This window comes from Sinocyclocheilus grahami, unplaced genomic scaffold (genome assembly GCF_001515645.1).
Source record: "Sinocyclocheilus grahami isolate Dianchi unplaced genomic scaffold, SAMN03320097.WGS_v1.1 scaffold60.1, whole genome shotgun sequence".
Lineage (NCBI taxonomy): Eukaryota > Metazoa > Chordata > Actinopteri > Cypriniformes > Cyprinidae > Sinocyclocheilus > Sinocyclocheilus grahami.
In genome coordinates, this window is record NW_015505239.1 from 956,230 (window position 1) to 973,196 (window position 16,967).

Consider the following 16,967-nt stretch of genomic DNA (forward strand, 5'->3'; position numbering starts at 1 on the left):
CAAATATTGGACAATAACTTAAAAAATTAAGGTAATTGACAAATTTATTATTATTATTTATATCTGTATTGAATATGAAAGCAAATAAACAATTAGCATATTAAAACATGCAAATACAATTAGAGCTGTTCAAGAAAACCACTTGATTATAGTTAACTGAACATTGCACAACAGCTTTAATCAAAATCTTTTCCATTTAATAGGAGATAACAAATCCCAAAACTAATTTGATGTAATAATAAATCAACAATAGTGTACTGATCATGTCCTAATATATAACAATATTTGCTTTATTTCAGTCCGACTCATCTGATTCCTCCGCTTCTTCCTGTCCATTGTTCCTCTCATCAGAGTCGCTCTCCTGTTTTAAAACAGACTGAATTAAACACGAAGTGAAAGACATCTCAAAATCTCTCATAAAAGATCTCATGAGGAAATTAAACTCCCAAAACAAGCCAAGCAAAATTCATTACAGGCTATTAAAGGCAATTATAACCATGCTGTATATTTGCTTTTGTGAATTACATGACACTGCATGATAACAAAATACTGCTGCTGAGCAGGTGATGAATATGTTATATGAACAGTTATATTTCTATATATATATATTTATGTGATATGAGAAATGAGTTTAAATATGAAAAGTAATACAACTATTAATCAAATGTAATTGAACTTATCTGTCATATGTGTATTTATTAACACAATGTGGTCTGTGAGGCCACTGCATCATGCATAATAATGGGAAATCATAGTATGTTGCAATGCCAGAAGTAAGGTATTCAGATGGTATTCAGATATTTCTGGAAGATTTTCAAAGTGGACATCCATGCATGCTATTTTAGCTAATATTACCCAAATCCCCTAAACTAAACTGAAAAAAAAATATTCATCAGAAAGGGTGCATTAAACTGATCAAAACTGACAGTAAAAGATTAAGATTTTAAATATATGCTGTTCTTAATATTTTGTCCATAAACATTTTTTAAGCACTGATAATAATAATAAATGTTTCCTGAGTACTCAATCAGCATATTAGAATGATTTCTGAAAGATAATGTGACACTGGAGTCTGAAGTAATGGCTGCTGAAAATTCAGTTTTACCATTGCAGGAATAAATAACATTTTAAAATATAAATAAAAATGTTAATTCAAATTATAATAATATTTGGCAACATTACTGTTTTTACTGTATTTTTCATTAATGCAGCCTTGCTGAGCATAAGAGACTTCTGTCTTAAAACATAAACCAAACTTTTCAACATGACCCTAAACTTTTAGTAATAACGAAGAAAATCAATTTAGCAACATGCTAACATTTGATCAGACTATATATGTCAGTGCATTATGCAGGATAATGCAGTCAGTCAGTCATTATACCTCCTCTTCACTCTGCACCTGAGAAGACTCTTCTTCCTCTTCATCAACTGCCTGTGACTTTTGTGAGAGAATCTCTTCACCCTGTAAAGCGAAGCAAAAAAAAAACTGGATCATCAATAACATCACTGGATTATCAATAAATGCTACACTGTGCCCTTTACGGACTTATGATATAGCTGTATAATTTACAGATATTATTATATTATAAACCTTAATAAAAAGTTTCATTTATAGTTATATATATATATATACAGTGGGGAAAAAAAGTATTTAGTCAGCCACCAAGGGTTGGCTTGAAACGAGCCAACCAAATAATGAAGGAAAGTCCGATTCATTTCTGCGAATCGGTTCTTTCGAACAGCTCGATTCCGAAACTGATTCAGTGATTCTCGGCGCTGTCAAATGTTGTTTTTAAAGTTTTTTTCCCCCCAATTAAGGTTTAATGTTAATTAAATAATGTGCAATTGTCAGAATTTCTGTCATACAGTCAAATATTGGACAATAACTTAAAAAATTAAGGACATATATATATATATATATAAAAACTAAAAACTTGTGAAACAAACTTAATATATAATAAAAATGGATATTCTTCTGACAATTTAAAAATATGCAGCAAAAATAACTGAAAATGTCACCAGGGCAAGTAAAAACTACTGAAGTAGTGCATCCTTATAGTGGATTTGTTTTTTGTGACGTGGCATTGCCACATTTTTCCATCTCACCTTTAAGTCTCTGTTCTTCAGATTCCCCAGCCAGAAGGCTTCCTGGCAATGGTTAAGAGTGAGCATGGCTTTCACACGATACACAAACTGCTCCAGATTTTTCTTCAAGGCTGGAACGTGATTGGTCAGCCCTGTATCTTGCCTAATCTGTGAACCGTAAAACAGTGATAATAATAATAATTACAGAGATTATGTTTCACAAATGCTTTTAACATCAATAAGCTAAATTTATTTAGCAGTTTTCTCATTTTAATCTTCAATCTCACTCTTGCTCCACAGATGCTGTAATTCACCTTTGAGTGGCCACACATGTGGTGGAGTTGTCTAGTACTGAGCTGGATGGTCTTCAGCAAACTTTGAACATCCTCCTGAGAAGATCCCGTGCAATGATTAAAATCTCATGTTACTTAACAGATCCATTTTGCTCAAGATGCAACGTTACACATACATTTTGATGAAGGAGACAGAAATACCTTGTGTTTTTTAAAGCTATAATCGAGCAGAGGCATTCCAAGTTTGAGGAAGGACTCCAGAAAAAGACGACCATACTGAACGAGATGATCAAAAACAAAGAGAAAACAAGTGTTGAATGACATTACCTTCATAAACATACCTTCATGCGTGCAAATGCTTCTTACCTTTAAACACACAGTGAGTACAGGTCTGCTGTCAAACATCTGTGCCATAGAAAACAGAAGAACATGCTGTTTACAGAGCCAAAAATGTGATGTGCACACTGGAAGAACAGGAAAGATGTGAAGGTCTCTGTACCTTGACCAGGTTTATGAGGATGTGGAAGTCACGCACAGCCAGATTCCATGTTAAGAGCTTCTCACTCTGCACCTGAATAGATTTAGGGCATAAACTTGAGACACACTTTCCTTACACTTCCTGTTGGTACCCAAATAATAATGAAATAATATCTACAGCCACACAACAAACAAACACACACCTCTTGATTATCCGTCTGTTTGCTGGAAGGAATCTTGCGCACAGCTCTCTCCAGCTCTGCCATCATGCTCTTGTAGTACACCAGGAACGTCTGCCTGCAGTGTCAAGCAAAGCACAGATATCTGCATTTACTACACGGCTCTGTGGAATACCCGATTCTGATTGGTCAAATGCAACGCCAAGTTTTCAAATATTTTGGTATTAATACGTCATGTACATGTAATTATTAATTTGATATGGCAGCCTGCTGTACCTGTTGAGTGTTGGCCAGCTGCGCGAGTTAGCATCTTTAGCAGCATTCAACAGCTCTGGAACCCCTTCACCTGCTATTTCCTCCACCGCCTTCAGAACATCATCAGTGTGCTCCAGATAAATACTACAGCGGGAAAAACAAATTGATTTAAACATCCTCAGATATGAACAATAATATTAAAGCATGGCATTTTAGTTCAAGTTATTTTATTCTTGCATTCTTTTGAGTATATTAATTAGGGCATATTTTGGATAGGCCCATCCTGTTCAAAAGTTCAGAGTGGGTAAGATTTGTTTTTGATCAAATAGAGAGCAAAACAGTCATAAAATGTGGTTTGCTTTGATATGATTCAGATTTTGTATAGTTTTCAGCAAAACTGAGAATAGGCTTTCCAGGCGATTTTCTCCCTAAACATTAAATATTTATGTGATGTTATAAATGTCATAAACCTTTAATATTTCAATTAGTAAAATAATATATTATTATAATAATAATTATATTAGAGTTGGAAGATCAGTATGAATATTTAATTTATTTAATTCTGCCTTTGTGTATAATGCAGGAATTAAACTATTTCGAACATCAAGTGAGGATTAATGAATGCAACGAGACTCATGAAGCATATAAATCAGTTTATGGACTTATTGCTCTCTCCTCTATCAAATAGAATCTCGTATCCATGGGTCTTAATACCCTTATCGCCTTTTCGCTTCAGTGTTATTTTAGTATTATTTATATACTATTACAGAACTGAAAAACAGTCCCCATGATATTTTTTGGTTTTAATTTTCATTAAGTTTTAGCAATTTTGTTTTTGTGCTTTTGTCATTTTTATATTTTTATTTTATATTTCTACACAATTTTAAATTAAGCTTTAAGTTTTGATTTACTCTTAATTCAGCTTATTTTAATCACTGAAAATGATTTTTAGTAGTTTTCGTTAACAATAACAACACCGCCTCAATGACTCCTGGAACTGAATGGGAACTTAAGCATTATTGTGTGTAACTCACAACATACCTGAGTAGAGTTTGAAGAGCATCATTGTATTTGTTTCCTCGCTCTTTCTCTCCACTCGCTGTAACCCACTCCTGACAGAGGAAACGCCTCGCCAGTGACGCTGGGGGAAATGATAGCACTCAAAATGAATGTATTACAGAGCAACCATTATTACACAGCATACAGTACTGGAAACGCACTGATCTGTTCTCTGTAGGTCCTGTGGTTTGATCCTCCATACTGGGACAGCACAATGAGCAGCTGGGTCAGACACAAGGCAGTGTTCAGGCTGGGTACTGTGCTTTGGAAGTTCTGCAGGTACTCAAAAGCGTGCCTGAGCATATAAAACACCATGTAGAGATGGTTACATTGCATATTGTCCACTAACAGCAAGTAAGAAGTATGTGCACTGACGCTCCCACCTGCTGAGCTGATCCAGGGTCAAATCGGTCTCGTCCTCCTTCAGTCGGCCGGCCAGGACCCCCAGAGCGCTCTTCAGCAGAGCACGATGCTCTAGACCAGAAAATCCAGCCCTGAATGAACAGCAGGTGATTGAAGATGGTAAGAATGTTTTGTAGTTGTCAGGAAAGTCAACTAACGACTAACTATTTCGTGCTCACCAGCTGAACGTAGTATGTAGCACTTGCAGTAGGAGCTGATAGGCTGAACACATGAGTTGCTGTTCCTTCACATCCACACCAGGAGCATCAACAACACCCTGATGCTCAGACAGCAGAGTCTGTGTGAGGACAAACATTCAAACAGAGCAATAAATCCAAACGTGCCAGCCAGCACTAATGCACACGTAATGAACATGTTTAGAAGGCTATAAATTGAAACACATGTGCACCTGAAAGTGATTGTGGCAGTTCTCCAGGTGTGTGCAAAGTGTGGGCAGCAGCTCGATGCAGCAGGTGGCGAACTCTTTGGCATTTTTCTGCTGCAAGTGAGCAAAGCCAACTGCTTTGTCCGTCTTACTCTTAGAGAGACACCACAGAAAACATTTCAGTACCATATTGGTTGTCAGCTGATATTGGAGATGTTTTGTAATTCATTTGTAATTTATCTGGCATGTTTATTTTACATTTAGATTAGTTTTGCTGTCACGAAACATTCATTAAAAAGTTTATATTTAAAAACATTCATTTATTTTAATAACACTGTTAAATGTATTCCTAAAAATATTCCTTTTTATATTGTACTATTAAGCCATCAAAAAGCACTTAATAAAAGCAAAATACAGATTTCATTTACCCGTTATTAAACTATTAAATTATAATGATGCCAAAATTAAGTGAATTTACAGTACAATTTGCTAAAGATTACAATTAATCGTGAGCTATTACATTATAATAATGCCAAACTTTTCATTATTAAATAAACTTTGCATTATTGCATTATTATTAATATAAAGCATTAATTTTGTCATCATTTTAGTATAAAGCATAAAAATTTATATTTTGTGATTTGCTAAAGGTTACATTTAACAGCGTTAATTAAAATGAATCATTTTAGTTTTTAGTGTTTTATTTTTTTTTATTATTTAGATAAAATAATATCTGATCAGTTGATTAGAATGTTGCTTCAGCATTGTCAAATAACATGTCTGACTGGGTAAAACAGGTTTAGTAATGTGTGTGTTTTCATACTTTAAGAAATGGAGCCTTTTTGGCTGGTGCAGAAGCCAAACTGAAGTCCAGTTTACGCCACATGTCCTCCAGCAGGAAAAGCAACTCTGCAGGGCCCAACTGCACTTCCTCCCTTAACTACACACAAAACAGCACTCATTTAATTCAAGTATGTACTTTTACTGAGAACTGACAAGCAAACAGACTCGTTTTACCTTACTATGTAGCTCAGTGTCCAACAGTGTCCGGGAAAGAAGGCCACACTGAAGCACGCTCAGAGCTTCAACATCAAGTTCTCTGAAGAACGGCCCGTACGAGGACAGACTGACTCCTGATTTGGCATCCTTTTCTTTCTCCTTCTCGTTCTCTTTCTCTGGATGATCCTGCCACAACAAACAATTGTCAGTTGTTGTGAGAGCTTTAAATTAAAATCCAGCTGACACCATAGTAAAATCTTAATGTATTGAAGTAAAATATACAAAAGAGTACCATATTGTCCATTTATACTTCATCTCAAACAAGTATGGTGTTACAGTCCACTTTACCAGCTGTTTATACAAATGTATGTTAACCAATGGACATGAAATAAATATGGTCTTTACCTGTTGGGAATCCTCTGCCTCTGTGGCCCCCTCCAGCTGTGATTTGTCTCCTGAGGTGTTCTTACTTGCTGAAGCCTTCCTCTTCCTCCCAGATGACTCTACACACCCCCACACACACACACACACACACACACAAACAGTGAAGGACTGACCCTATCTATAGCACAAATCAGTTTGCCGATATCTCCAACAGACTTACCCTTCTTTCCTTTCTTTGGGAGAGCACTTGAAGAAGAGGGTATCATCCCTTCAGCACTCTCTCCATCAAAGTTAGCCTGAGGAGGAGTGTAGCCTGGAGTAGCTAACACAATAAAATAATGTTAACTTTGCAGAGAAAATAAATATAGGATATTTTATTAATTTTCAAATTTAATTAACAAAATTTAAAATAAATAAATAAAATACAAATTAATAAATGTAACAATTTTATATATATATACACACATATACATATATATGTATACACACACACTGGGGAAGAAGATAATCTGTCTCTCTGGTACCTGCTAAGCATGTCTGCAGTAAACTCTGAAGGTAAGTGATATTCTGAATACGAGTTACAACCTTCATTTTCATCTCAGGATCATTCTGCTTGCAAAAAGCATTCACCGTCTACATTCATAAAACAGACATGCATACTATACATATTAGAATATATTAATTATTATATAACATCAAAAACACATAATTCCAATCTGTAGTTCCAAATAATAAACTGAACACAGAATTCTCATTTTTGGATGAACTATTAAATTTACAATTAAAGTGAATACTTTAAAAAGGCCAAATAGTCATATCAGAACTTGAATTGATCAGTGATGATTGTAAAGTCATTCTGAATTTAGTACTATGCTGTACTAAAGAGATGTACTAACCTCTCTGAACCAGTTGATGGTGTAAAAGAGCAGAGAACAGAGGAACTCTCTCTCAGCCTTAGACAGACTCTCCACCTTCTCCACCACCTCCATATCAGTCAGAATCAAAGGACAGCCTATAACAGCACAAAACTCTTCAAACATGTTTTTTTTTTTTTACCTTAAATACCTCTGATGCCTCTTGTGATAATCTTAATCTTGTGATAAATAATCTTACAGTTTATACACAATCATAATGCATTAATTGGTAACACTTTACAATAAGGTTCCATTAATTAATGTTAGTTAATGTCTTAACTAACATGAACGAACAATGAACAATACATTTATTACAGTATTTATTAATCTTTCTTAATGTTAGTTAATGACAATACAGTTGTTCACTGTTAGTTCATGTTAATTCAGAGTGCATTAACTGTTAACAAGCACAACTGTTGATTTTAATAATGCATTAGTAAATGTTGAAATTAACATGAACTAAGATTAATAAATGCTGAAGAACTATTGTTCATTCTTAGTTCGTTATCTAAAGTAGTTAACTAATGTTAACTAATGAACCTTATTGTAAAGTGTTACCCATTAATTAAAACAGAGGCATCTATTGAATTTTCTTTTTCACAGTGAACACAGTCCAGAACAAAATTATGATAAAAAAAGCTACAGGTGTACAGTATCTGACCTAGCAGAGCATCAATCTCCTCCAGATCACCCTGGTGCTGCACCTCCTCACACAACCTCAGCAGGCGGAAAAATGAGGACAGACACAAAGGAGACACGCGCCTGTGAGAATAAGAGAATCATTCTGATTGTAACATTGCAGGGATTCAACTACTGACAATACTATTTTAACAATGTCCTTGATAAAATAAATAAAAAGGCAGATCACAGGTTGATATACTGTACTGATTACTGGCATCAACAAATAACAGTGCCTGCTTGGCCAAATAATTAAAGTCCGAACTGTGAAGTGCATATTTTATTATATTATAGGTGAATTTTCAGGAAATATTGCATAACATAATTGTTCATATAATTTCAGCAATTTTGCATACATCACATATGATGAAGCTATATATTGTATATTAAAATATCAGTATCGGCTACTAAAACCCATATTGGTCCATTGCAATTATCTATATCGGGAATTCCCAAATATTTTTGTCAGCTGAACCCCTCTGACCTAAAACATTTGCTTGTAGTACCCTTATTATATCAGTAATTTATAGAATATTTTAAAACATTTGCACGTTCACAAGTAGTATTTTGGTTAATAGTCAAATGACATGCAAGTAAACAAAGTAATTGATTGTCAAACTGTTTCTATTTTACATGTTACTTATTTACATGCAACATTCTTATTATTTAATTTCTTATTAGCTTTTCATCAACTCACAAACCCCCTGCAGATCCCAGTTTGGGAAACCTTGCTCTATATCAAGGAGCATCATTTATGGTACATAAAAAGCATCTTGTTTTACAGCCTACAGTAACAGAAGCATTAAAATGATTTCAGCATGGAGTATTCAGTAATGACCTCTCTTTCTTGACTCCAGCTGGTTGGGTTGTGTCTGTTTTGAGCTGCTGGTCTTGAGTCATAAGTGGCAGTAGATTGATGGCGATTCCCCCTTGACTCTCATCCTCGTCCAAATTATGCATCACAGAAGCAGGAAACACAAACGGGCTGAGAGAGACACACAAGAGGGGGCATGGGAAAGCAAAGACATAAAAACGCTGGAATTTAAACAAATAAATGAAACAATTTATTGATTTGACAACAAAAAAGCAGGTCGTAAAGATTATACTACTCTTTATGAGCTCTGAATGTGTCACTCACCCTGATAAATCTGGTCCAAGGTCTACAATAAAGTCTTCCTGAAAATCCTCTAGCACACTCTTCCCGATCCATGCCTAAGAATGATATAGCCATAATAGAGAGTTTAATATACTAATATAATACACAGTCATTTTAGTCATGTAGAGATCCATCTGAAATGTATTGCTTTTTGTCTATAACTCAATTAAAGAGACAGTTCACCCATTAAAATACAATTCTGTTAGCATTTATTCACTCACGTCATGTAATTTCAAACTCATTTGGAGACAGAATTTTAAAAATCTAATTTCTTAAAAATCTAAGATGAGGACATGAAGGCTGTTTTAAGGGGCTATTTACAGTCAATAACCCACACACACCTGAACTAGAGGGTCCAGTTTGCAGGTCTGCAGCAGGTTGGCCAGCTCATCGTAATAGAGAGCGGCAGCTTCAGGGGAACTCTCACTGCACGAGCGTACCAGCTCCAACAGAGCCATCACCTACACACACACACACACACACCACAACACTCAAAACCTTCTGTGGTACATGGGTCAGTGACAAATAAGGAGTGAAAGTAGGCAACACATTTATAATGCTACAAAAGATTTCTATTTTAAATCAAATGGCATTCTTTTGAACTTTCTATTCATCAAACATCCTGAAAAAAGTATTATGGTTGCCATAAAAACGGTTTTCTACACCAAACCAGCATATTAGAATGATGTGAACAGTTATTTTTAAATTGTAATATACTGTATTTCCACAATAGCAGATAAAATACATATATTCATGTATTAATCAATTATCATTTTGACAACTTTTTCAAAGCTTTATTTGAACATTTACATTAGATATTTCAACATGCTATTAAACTGTTGTCAGTCAAGTTGTCATTTAAAATCCAAACATCATTGGTAATGTTATTGTTTTAGTGATTACGCAAACAAAAAGTCATTTTATTTGTTGTTTGTTGATTTTTAAATAGAAAACTTGGTGAAGTGATTTATGTGTCTGTACTTTTTTAACATCTCCAGCACATTTTAACAATACTGTGATAATACTGATAACCGTGATAATTTTGTCACTATAATCGTGATAAGAAATTTTCATACCGTTACATCCCTAGCGACAAGTAAGGAGTGAAAGTAGGCAACATATTTATAATGTTCCAAAACTTTTCATTTCAAATAAATGCCATTGTTTTATTCTATTCTATTCATCTAAGAATCCAGAAAGCGTATTATAGTTTCCAAAAAATATTAAGCAAGACAACTGTTTTCAACATTGATAATAATAAAAGATCTTGAGCATCAAATCAGCATATTAAAATTATTTCTGATGAATCATGTGACACTGAAGACTGGAGGAACGGCTACTGAAAATGTAGCTTTGCATCACCGGTAGAAATTACAATTTAAAACATTAAAAACAGTCCTTTTAAATTAAAATATATTGCTGCTTTTTACTGTATATTTGATCAAATAAATGCAGCCTTGGTGAGCATAAGAGACTTCTTTCAAAAATCTTACAGACCCCAAATTTTTGAAGGGTACCGTTTACACTCAAACCGTCAGATAATTTCACTCACCTGTCTGTGTGTCTCTTTGGGCAGTGTGCCACCCTGAGAGCCATCGGGTTTATTTCTACATAAACAACACAAGACCAAAAACAGTAAAGACCAAAGATCACAAGCTTATACACAAGGTGTATAAATGAAAAACACTGCAATGCACCAGCAAAGAGAGTACCTGCAGGCCCCCATACTGCCCACCATCATGACTGCACCAATAATACCAATACGTTTGTACTTGGGCACCGTGCTAGACAGCTGCTTACGGATGACGATGTGCATGTCATCCTGGTGAAGGACATACAGAGATTTGACAGAATTTTCATTTTTGGATCAGCTATCCCATTAATTGAAAAAATTACAACTATACCTTTAAGGTGCAGTGTGTTTCTCACCTGGATGTGTCCTCCGTGCTGCTCCTGTCCAAATGCCAGGCAGCTGAGCAGGTGGAAGAGTCGTCTGATCTGCTGTGAGGTCAGGTTGTCCATGTAGTCCAGAATACCCTGGCAGAATACCCCCAATTCACACCAGCAAACTGGTTAAATATTATTATGTACTTGAAAAGACAAAATAAAACAATTTTGATTCGAGTCAATCTGACTTAATGAAAAGAACTGACTCGGAAAACTAATTTCCTTCCCTATATAGGCAGGTGTGTACCTTAACAAAAACAGTGAACTGGCTCATTTCTGCAGGCTTCTGAGATACCAGCTCACAGAGCAGCTCAAGGGCCACATCCACTTCACCACTCACACCACTGCATGCGTGTGTGACCAGAGAGCCCACCACCTCCTACATAACAAACACACATGTACTGGACATCAGTGCAGGTCTTTAAATGAAGGGCCCATAAATCTACAGTGTGTTTGTTGTGAACTGGTATTAAGAGGTATTTCTTTTCTTACCTGCTGACAGTAGGAGTCAAAGGCAGTGAAGGCCTGTTTGTACATGTGACCTCCGAAAGGCACCACAAAGCAGTCTGGAGAACGCAAGAGTCCCTGAGCTAGAGCCAGAATTGATGGGAAATAACCCCGCATAACCTGTATGAAACATTTACACCATCCTTGATATGTACAAGGGAAGCCAACACTTCACGTAGCATAAATAGGGCTGTTTCTCAGTCATAAGCATGTGAATGAAAGCAGACCTGAGCATGACCCTTAAAGGTCTTCTGCAAGAGGTTTTCCTGAATCAGACCCTTGCGAACTTTGACTTTGAGCACTCTCTCCGCCCCACGCCGGCTGTGGTTTGCATTAGTGGAGTGAAGGATGAACAGCACCAACAGGTCAACCACCTGAGAGACACAACAAGTTACGTTAATTCTTGCATTTTGGATGTTCAGGTATGAAATGTGTCAATCTAATGGGAATCGCATAAAAACATTTTGATAGAAGTCAATCAAACCTTATAGTCATCTGACTCATCAACATTCTCTATTGCCTGAAATTCAAAAATTCAAACAGTAACTAAATAACTTCAGTTGCATGGAAATATTGTACCTAGTGCTTGAAGGCAGAAAGAAAAACAAAAAAAGCCATCAAGATTATATGAACTCACTTTTAGCCAAGCTTCTGAGATGGTCTTCTGAAATCGGATAGCTGACTTAATGACCTCCAAAACCAAAGCCACACTGTCCTGACCATTGTTGCATGATGGGACCCTGGAGGACCTGAGTAGTGACATTAAAATCAAGAACAAGACAAGCAGAACCAGACATATTTACAACTTATTATTTGTCTTCCAGGGAATAAAGCAGTCATATGGGTTTGGGAGGGACAGATGAGAGTAAGTAAATGAAGATAGAATTTTATTCAAGAGAAAGCAGGAAAAAGTCTCACCCTGACATGGCTTTGCTTTTCATACGACTCTGGGAAGCCTGCAACACTGCTGGCAAAACACACTGCTCCAACAGCTCTTTGGCCATATCTCCATGCTGGGAATCCTCCAGGATTTCAGGCAGGCTGGTAATAATGTCCCGCTGGATCTCCACCGGAGCCACAGACACCATCTGCATCAGCTTACTGCTCAAATCCTACACATACACAGCAGTTATATCAGTCAGACATTGGTCACGGCAGTGCCATGATTTGGCTTTGACAAACATTTGTCTGCTACAAAGGAACTCTTGGCAATTTTGATGTTCACTGGGACATTTCCATCATGTAGGATTCTCACACAGACAGTATCAGTGGACTGTGTACCTTGCCATCTACAATTCGGTCCAGCCACTTCAACTGGTTTATTATGAGACGGGGAACATTGAGGCCGTCCTCGCTCACACTGTAACAGAGCACATTGTCATCAGTGATAAGGGAATGTTACAGGACTGTGTCTGTAATTAAAGTGTGTATATAAAAAGTCATCAAAAAGACATTTACCCCTCCAACATGAATTCTGGAAGCTTTTCGAACAAAGTGTTTATGACCTGGGTCTAAATGCAGGAAAAGGAAAAAAAAATATATATATATATATATATATATTACTTATATTCAACAAAAAATATTCCCCCAAATATTTTGAATAAAATAAATGTTATTAATAGCTGTAGTTAATTATTTCAACAGAACATGTAAAAAGGCTACATTAAAAAACAAAAAGTATCCTTTTTTTTTTTTTTGGACCAATTAATTTTCATGACTTTTTCCATCTAATCATTGGATAATGGATAAGGATTTAAAAAAATAAATACAATAAAAATAGTAAATAGTAAAATATATAATAAAAAATAATATATAAAAATATATAATTATTATATAATAAAATAACGAAAGAAAAATTATATATTCAGACCAGTCTAAATGTAGGAAAAGTAAAATAATTTTCTCTTTGTATTTTAAGATGTAAATTGAGCAGATATTTACCTGTAGCATCTCTATTCCAAGCAACAGGCGTACAAGACTTTCCTGATAGGAGCCAGAACTGATATTAGAGGGAAAATAAGTAACAATTAGAAAATTAGAGTAACAAAACAATTGCATAAAGCATTTCAATGAATTCTTTTAATGTTTCAGATGGAAAAACAAGAATCGGTGCATTACTTGGTATCCTGCTGTGAAGTGGATGATGGCACGCAAGGCAGCAGGCAGTTTCTGAATCTCTCTGGGTCTTCAATGTATGTTTCCAGTGCAGATATAAACTCCTTTATTATCTATAAACAGCCATTTTACAATGTAAATATATGTAAAGTAAGCTTTTTCGTTGAAATGAAAAAAAAAAACAAAGTAGGATAATGATGAGCTGTTTCTCACATTGGGGAATCTGGGATGCTTTCGTAGATGCTGCTGGAGCCGCTTTTGAAATATTACTTGGTCTGCAGCTGTAAAAAATAATAATAATAATTCATTCAAAAAATGTGTTAGTTATACGTGTAGAAATAATGTGTTAGTTGATATAAACATGCATGTATGCATTGTGATTAGGCCTGTCGCAATAATCAATATATCGACTTATCGCGCAATATATGTACATGACCTCAATCATTTTTGGTGACGCAATATATCGCCCATTATATTTACTTAAAAATTAATGTCACCGTGTTTTTTTACATTCCACTTGCGTCTGTGTCTTTTGCAGCTTCTCGTACATAACGTGGTGTAGTCATGAGGTGCTAGTTCACATTTTAAAAATGCTTCTACAAACAAAGTTTCATCTGCAGATATGGCCTTGTTTAGGGATCTGTGCCTTTGTGCATACGGACTTCTGACTGCTAAGTAGTGATTGTGTTTTTCAGCAATAGTGTGCACCCTTAATTTACAGAGAAAAGAAGGTCTGGAAAAAAAAGATGGAAAAATCTCCATACAAGTTCTTAATGCATTTTTCTTTTTTTCTACTTTGCACTTTTTTTTAGAAAATGTTCATGTACTATTTATTCAAGTTTTTAAGGTATCTAATATTTTGATACTTAATTTCCATGATCTAAATATTCTTAAAAATTCAAAGTTTGTTGTCATTTGGAAGTGTGAAGGCCTTCTTGCATTATTATGCTGTTACATTATGATTATATATTCAGTGGCATAAAATGGTCTTTAAAATGACAATAATATCGCCTATCGCAATTATTTCTGGGGCAATATATCGCACAACAAAAAGTTGTTATCGTGACAGGCCTAATTGTGATTTCACCTTTATTGTATACAATAAATACTTTCTCATGCATTATCTTACCAATTTCATTAGCTGTACTGCCAGCTGTCAAAGTGACACCAGACTCCTTCAGAAACTGAACAAAAACTGAGTCCGGGTAGGAGTCCTGTAATGAAGACTTTGTTGGTCGTCCACTGCTCTTGGTCTTTTTTGATTCTGTGCGAATGGAGAGACATTAATAAAGTCCATTTCATAATTTCACTTAATGTACAAAGATTGTAGCCATCCCAGATGTATTTTAGACGTGACGTCATCAGGGACTTACTGGGAACGTCAAGCGTGGAATCGTCATCGACTGAGCGCTTCTTTTTACGCATCATCTTTAACTCAGATCAGATGGAAAGGATAAATAACGGATGTGACCTGTTGGGGTTACAACAAGCAGCTAGTCCAGAAAACTGTGTACACAACTGACAGTTCAATAATGACAATCCTGGTTCAAACAATCCCAGAATCCAATCTCTGAAGATGGTAAACAATCAGTTCACGCTGGCAAGAGCTAAACGACATATTCGACTAACTCGACGAAATTACCGTATTTGAGGCCAAATGGGGTCAGAAGTGTTTACCTTAATGTTACTCCCCGCGATGCTGATCTTAAACGTTTGTAATTTTGATGTGATACTAATAAATGCTGGTTAAATTAGACGTGTGCATAAAATGTATGCTACCTTCAGCAGGCTAAAAGATCAGTCTGTCACACAAAGCTTCCCGCGCAAGTAAAATCTAGGGACCGTCGTAAAATTCTCAATTGTGTTTTGATATGCAAATTGTTCTGGGACGTTACTGTAGGTTTTGTCTATTAACTGTATCTGTCTTTATAAGTGTAAAATGCGAAAGCCATCACAAAACCTGTCATCAGATTCACAGATAAGAAGATAAACTTTCTCAACCATTAAGCAGTGAACAGAACACTTTGATAACACTCCCTAATATTAAATGAGCGTGTATTACAAGTAGATTCACAAAGCTGCTGAGACAAACTTTTCTAAAGAATAGAGAGAAGTCTTAAGCTAAGAGCAAGGGCGGGGTTGACCTTGTTGCTATGGATGATGTCAGCATGTTTACTAACTTTGCACACAGTGATTGGCTGATAGGGGGAGGGGTCTCTGTCAGAGATTTATTCATAGAAATATTGTAGAGTGCAATATTATGTTGCCATATTCAAATAAAGTTTAAAAATAAAAATGTCAATTGCCACATTCAAATAAAGATTTTAAAATGCAGGCAAATGTCACTAATTAAGTATATGTTCAGCTACTTGTCAGCCTCTTACATGTATGCTTCTCATAATTGGCTAATATGCATATAAACAGCCTTTTAATTAACAAAGTAGAATAATCATGGCTGATAGTAAGACATGCAAGCATAAAAGAAAACCAAACTGGACACAAGCACAGCTGTTACTTTTGCCCAGCTAGTTAATGAAAACAACAATACAATCAAAGGAAAATCTGGAGCTGGGATAACCTCCAAAACCAAAGGTGATACCTTTATAAAAGCTCATTATCGTCAAATATTTCTAAAAAGTTTATGTTCTGAGGCAGATTGCCGGCAACCGCCATTTTAGGATAGTTTGTGGCTTGGTCTTAGTGACTTGGGAGTCCTCTTCACTACTCCTAATGTTTCACAGATTTAGGAGCTAGTTTTAGTGCTGAAACACTTTGTGAAATACTTTGAGCAAAAAATTAGGAGTCCTAAATTTAGGACTGAAACGCCCATTATTTTTAATATTTTCTCCTAAATCAGCGAGTTACGAGTTACCTTTAGCCAAAAGATATTTTGTGAATACGGGCCCAGATTACTGGCTGCTAAAAAAACAGCACGGAAATAACAAGAATAAATTACATATTAAACACACAAATATTATACTATAGGAATAAATATATAGAAATATAAAGAGTTTTTTTAATTGTAATATTTCACAATATTATTGTTTACGGTTTATCAAATAAATGAAAGGGTTGGCGATCAGATTGCTTGACATCATTCAATACACAACAAAAATATCTAAATGCACACAT

At 35.5% G+C, this 16,967-nt stretch overlaps 1 protein-coding gene across 1 annotated transcript; it reads right to left on the reverse strand.

Annotated features, from left to right (window-relative positions):
• Positions 1–170: 170 nt before the first annotated feature.
• LOC107584458 (Fanconi anemia group D2 protein-like) lies at positions 171–15,653 on the reverse strand. The gene is made up of 41 exons (XM_016271084.1): positions 15,513–15,653; positions 15,209–15,306; positions 14,965–15,099; positions 14,049–14,116; positions 13,839–13,948; positions 13,662–13,719; positions 13,179–13,231; positions 13,002–13,080; positions 12,639–12,832; positions 12,358–12,469; positions 12,205–12,240; positions 11,948–12,094; positions 11,706–11,840; positions 11,461–11,592; positions 11,196–11,303; positions 10,979–11,088; positions 10,819–10,873; positions 9,608–9,727; positions 9,249–9,322; positions 8,949–9,095; positions 8,094–8,194; positions 7,415–7,530; positions 7,043–7,151; positions 6,739–6,840; positions 6,540–6,637; positions 6,153–6,320; positions 5,959–6,075; positions 5,160–5,288; positions 4,930–5,048; positions 4,732–4,842; positions 4,510–4,643; positions 4,331–4,430; positions 3,311–3,433; positions 3,059–3,152; positions 2,878–2,949; positions 2,745–2,783; positions 2,580–2,654; positions 2,400–2,474; positions 2,107–2,253; positions 1,382–1,462; positions 171–361 (listed from the first exon to the last, which is right to left on the reverse strand). Exons 2-41 carry the CDS (start codon positions 15,261–15,263, stop codon positions 296–298), a joined length of 4,104 nt encoding a protein of 1,367 aa, XP_016126570.1. The 5' UTR covers positions 15,264–15,306; positions 15,513–15,653; the 3' UTR covers positions 171–295.
• Positions 15,654–16,967: the final 1,314 nt, after the last annotated feature.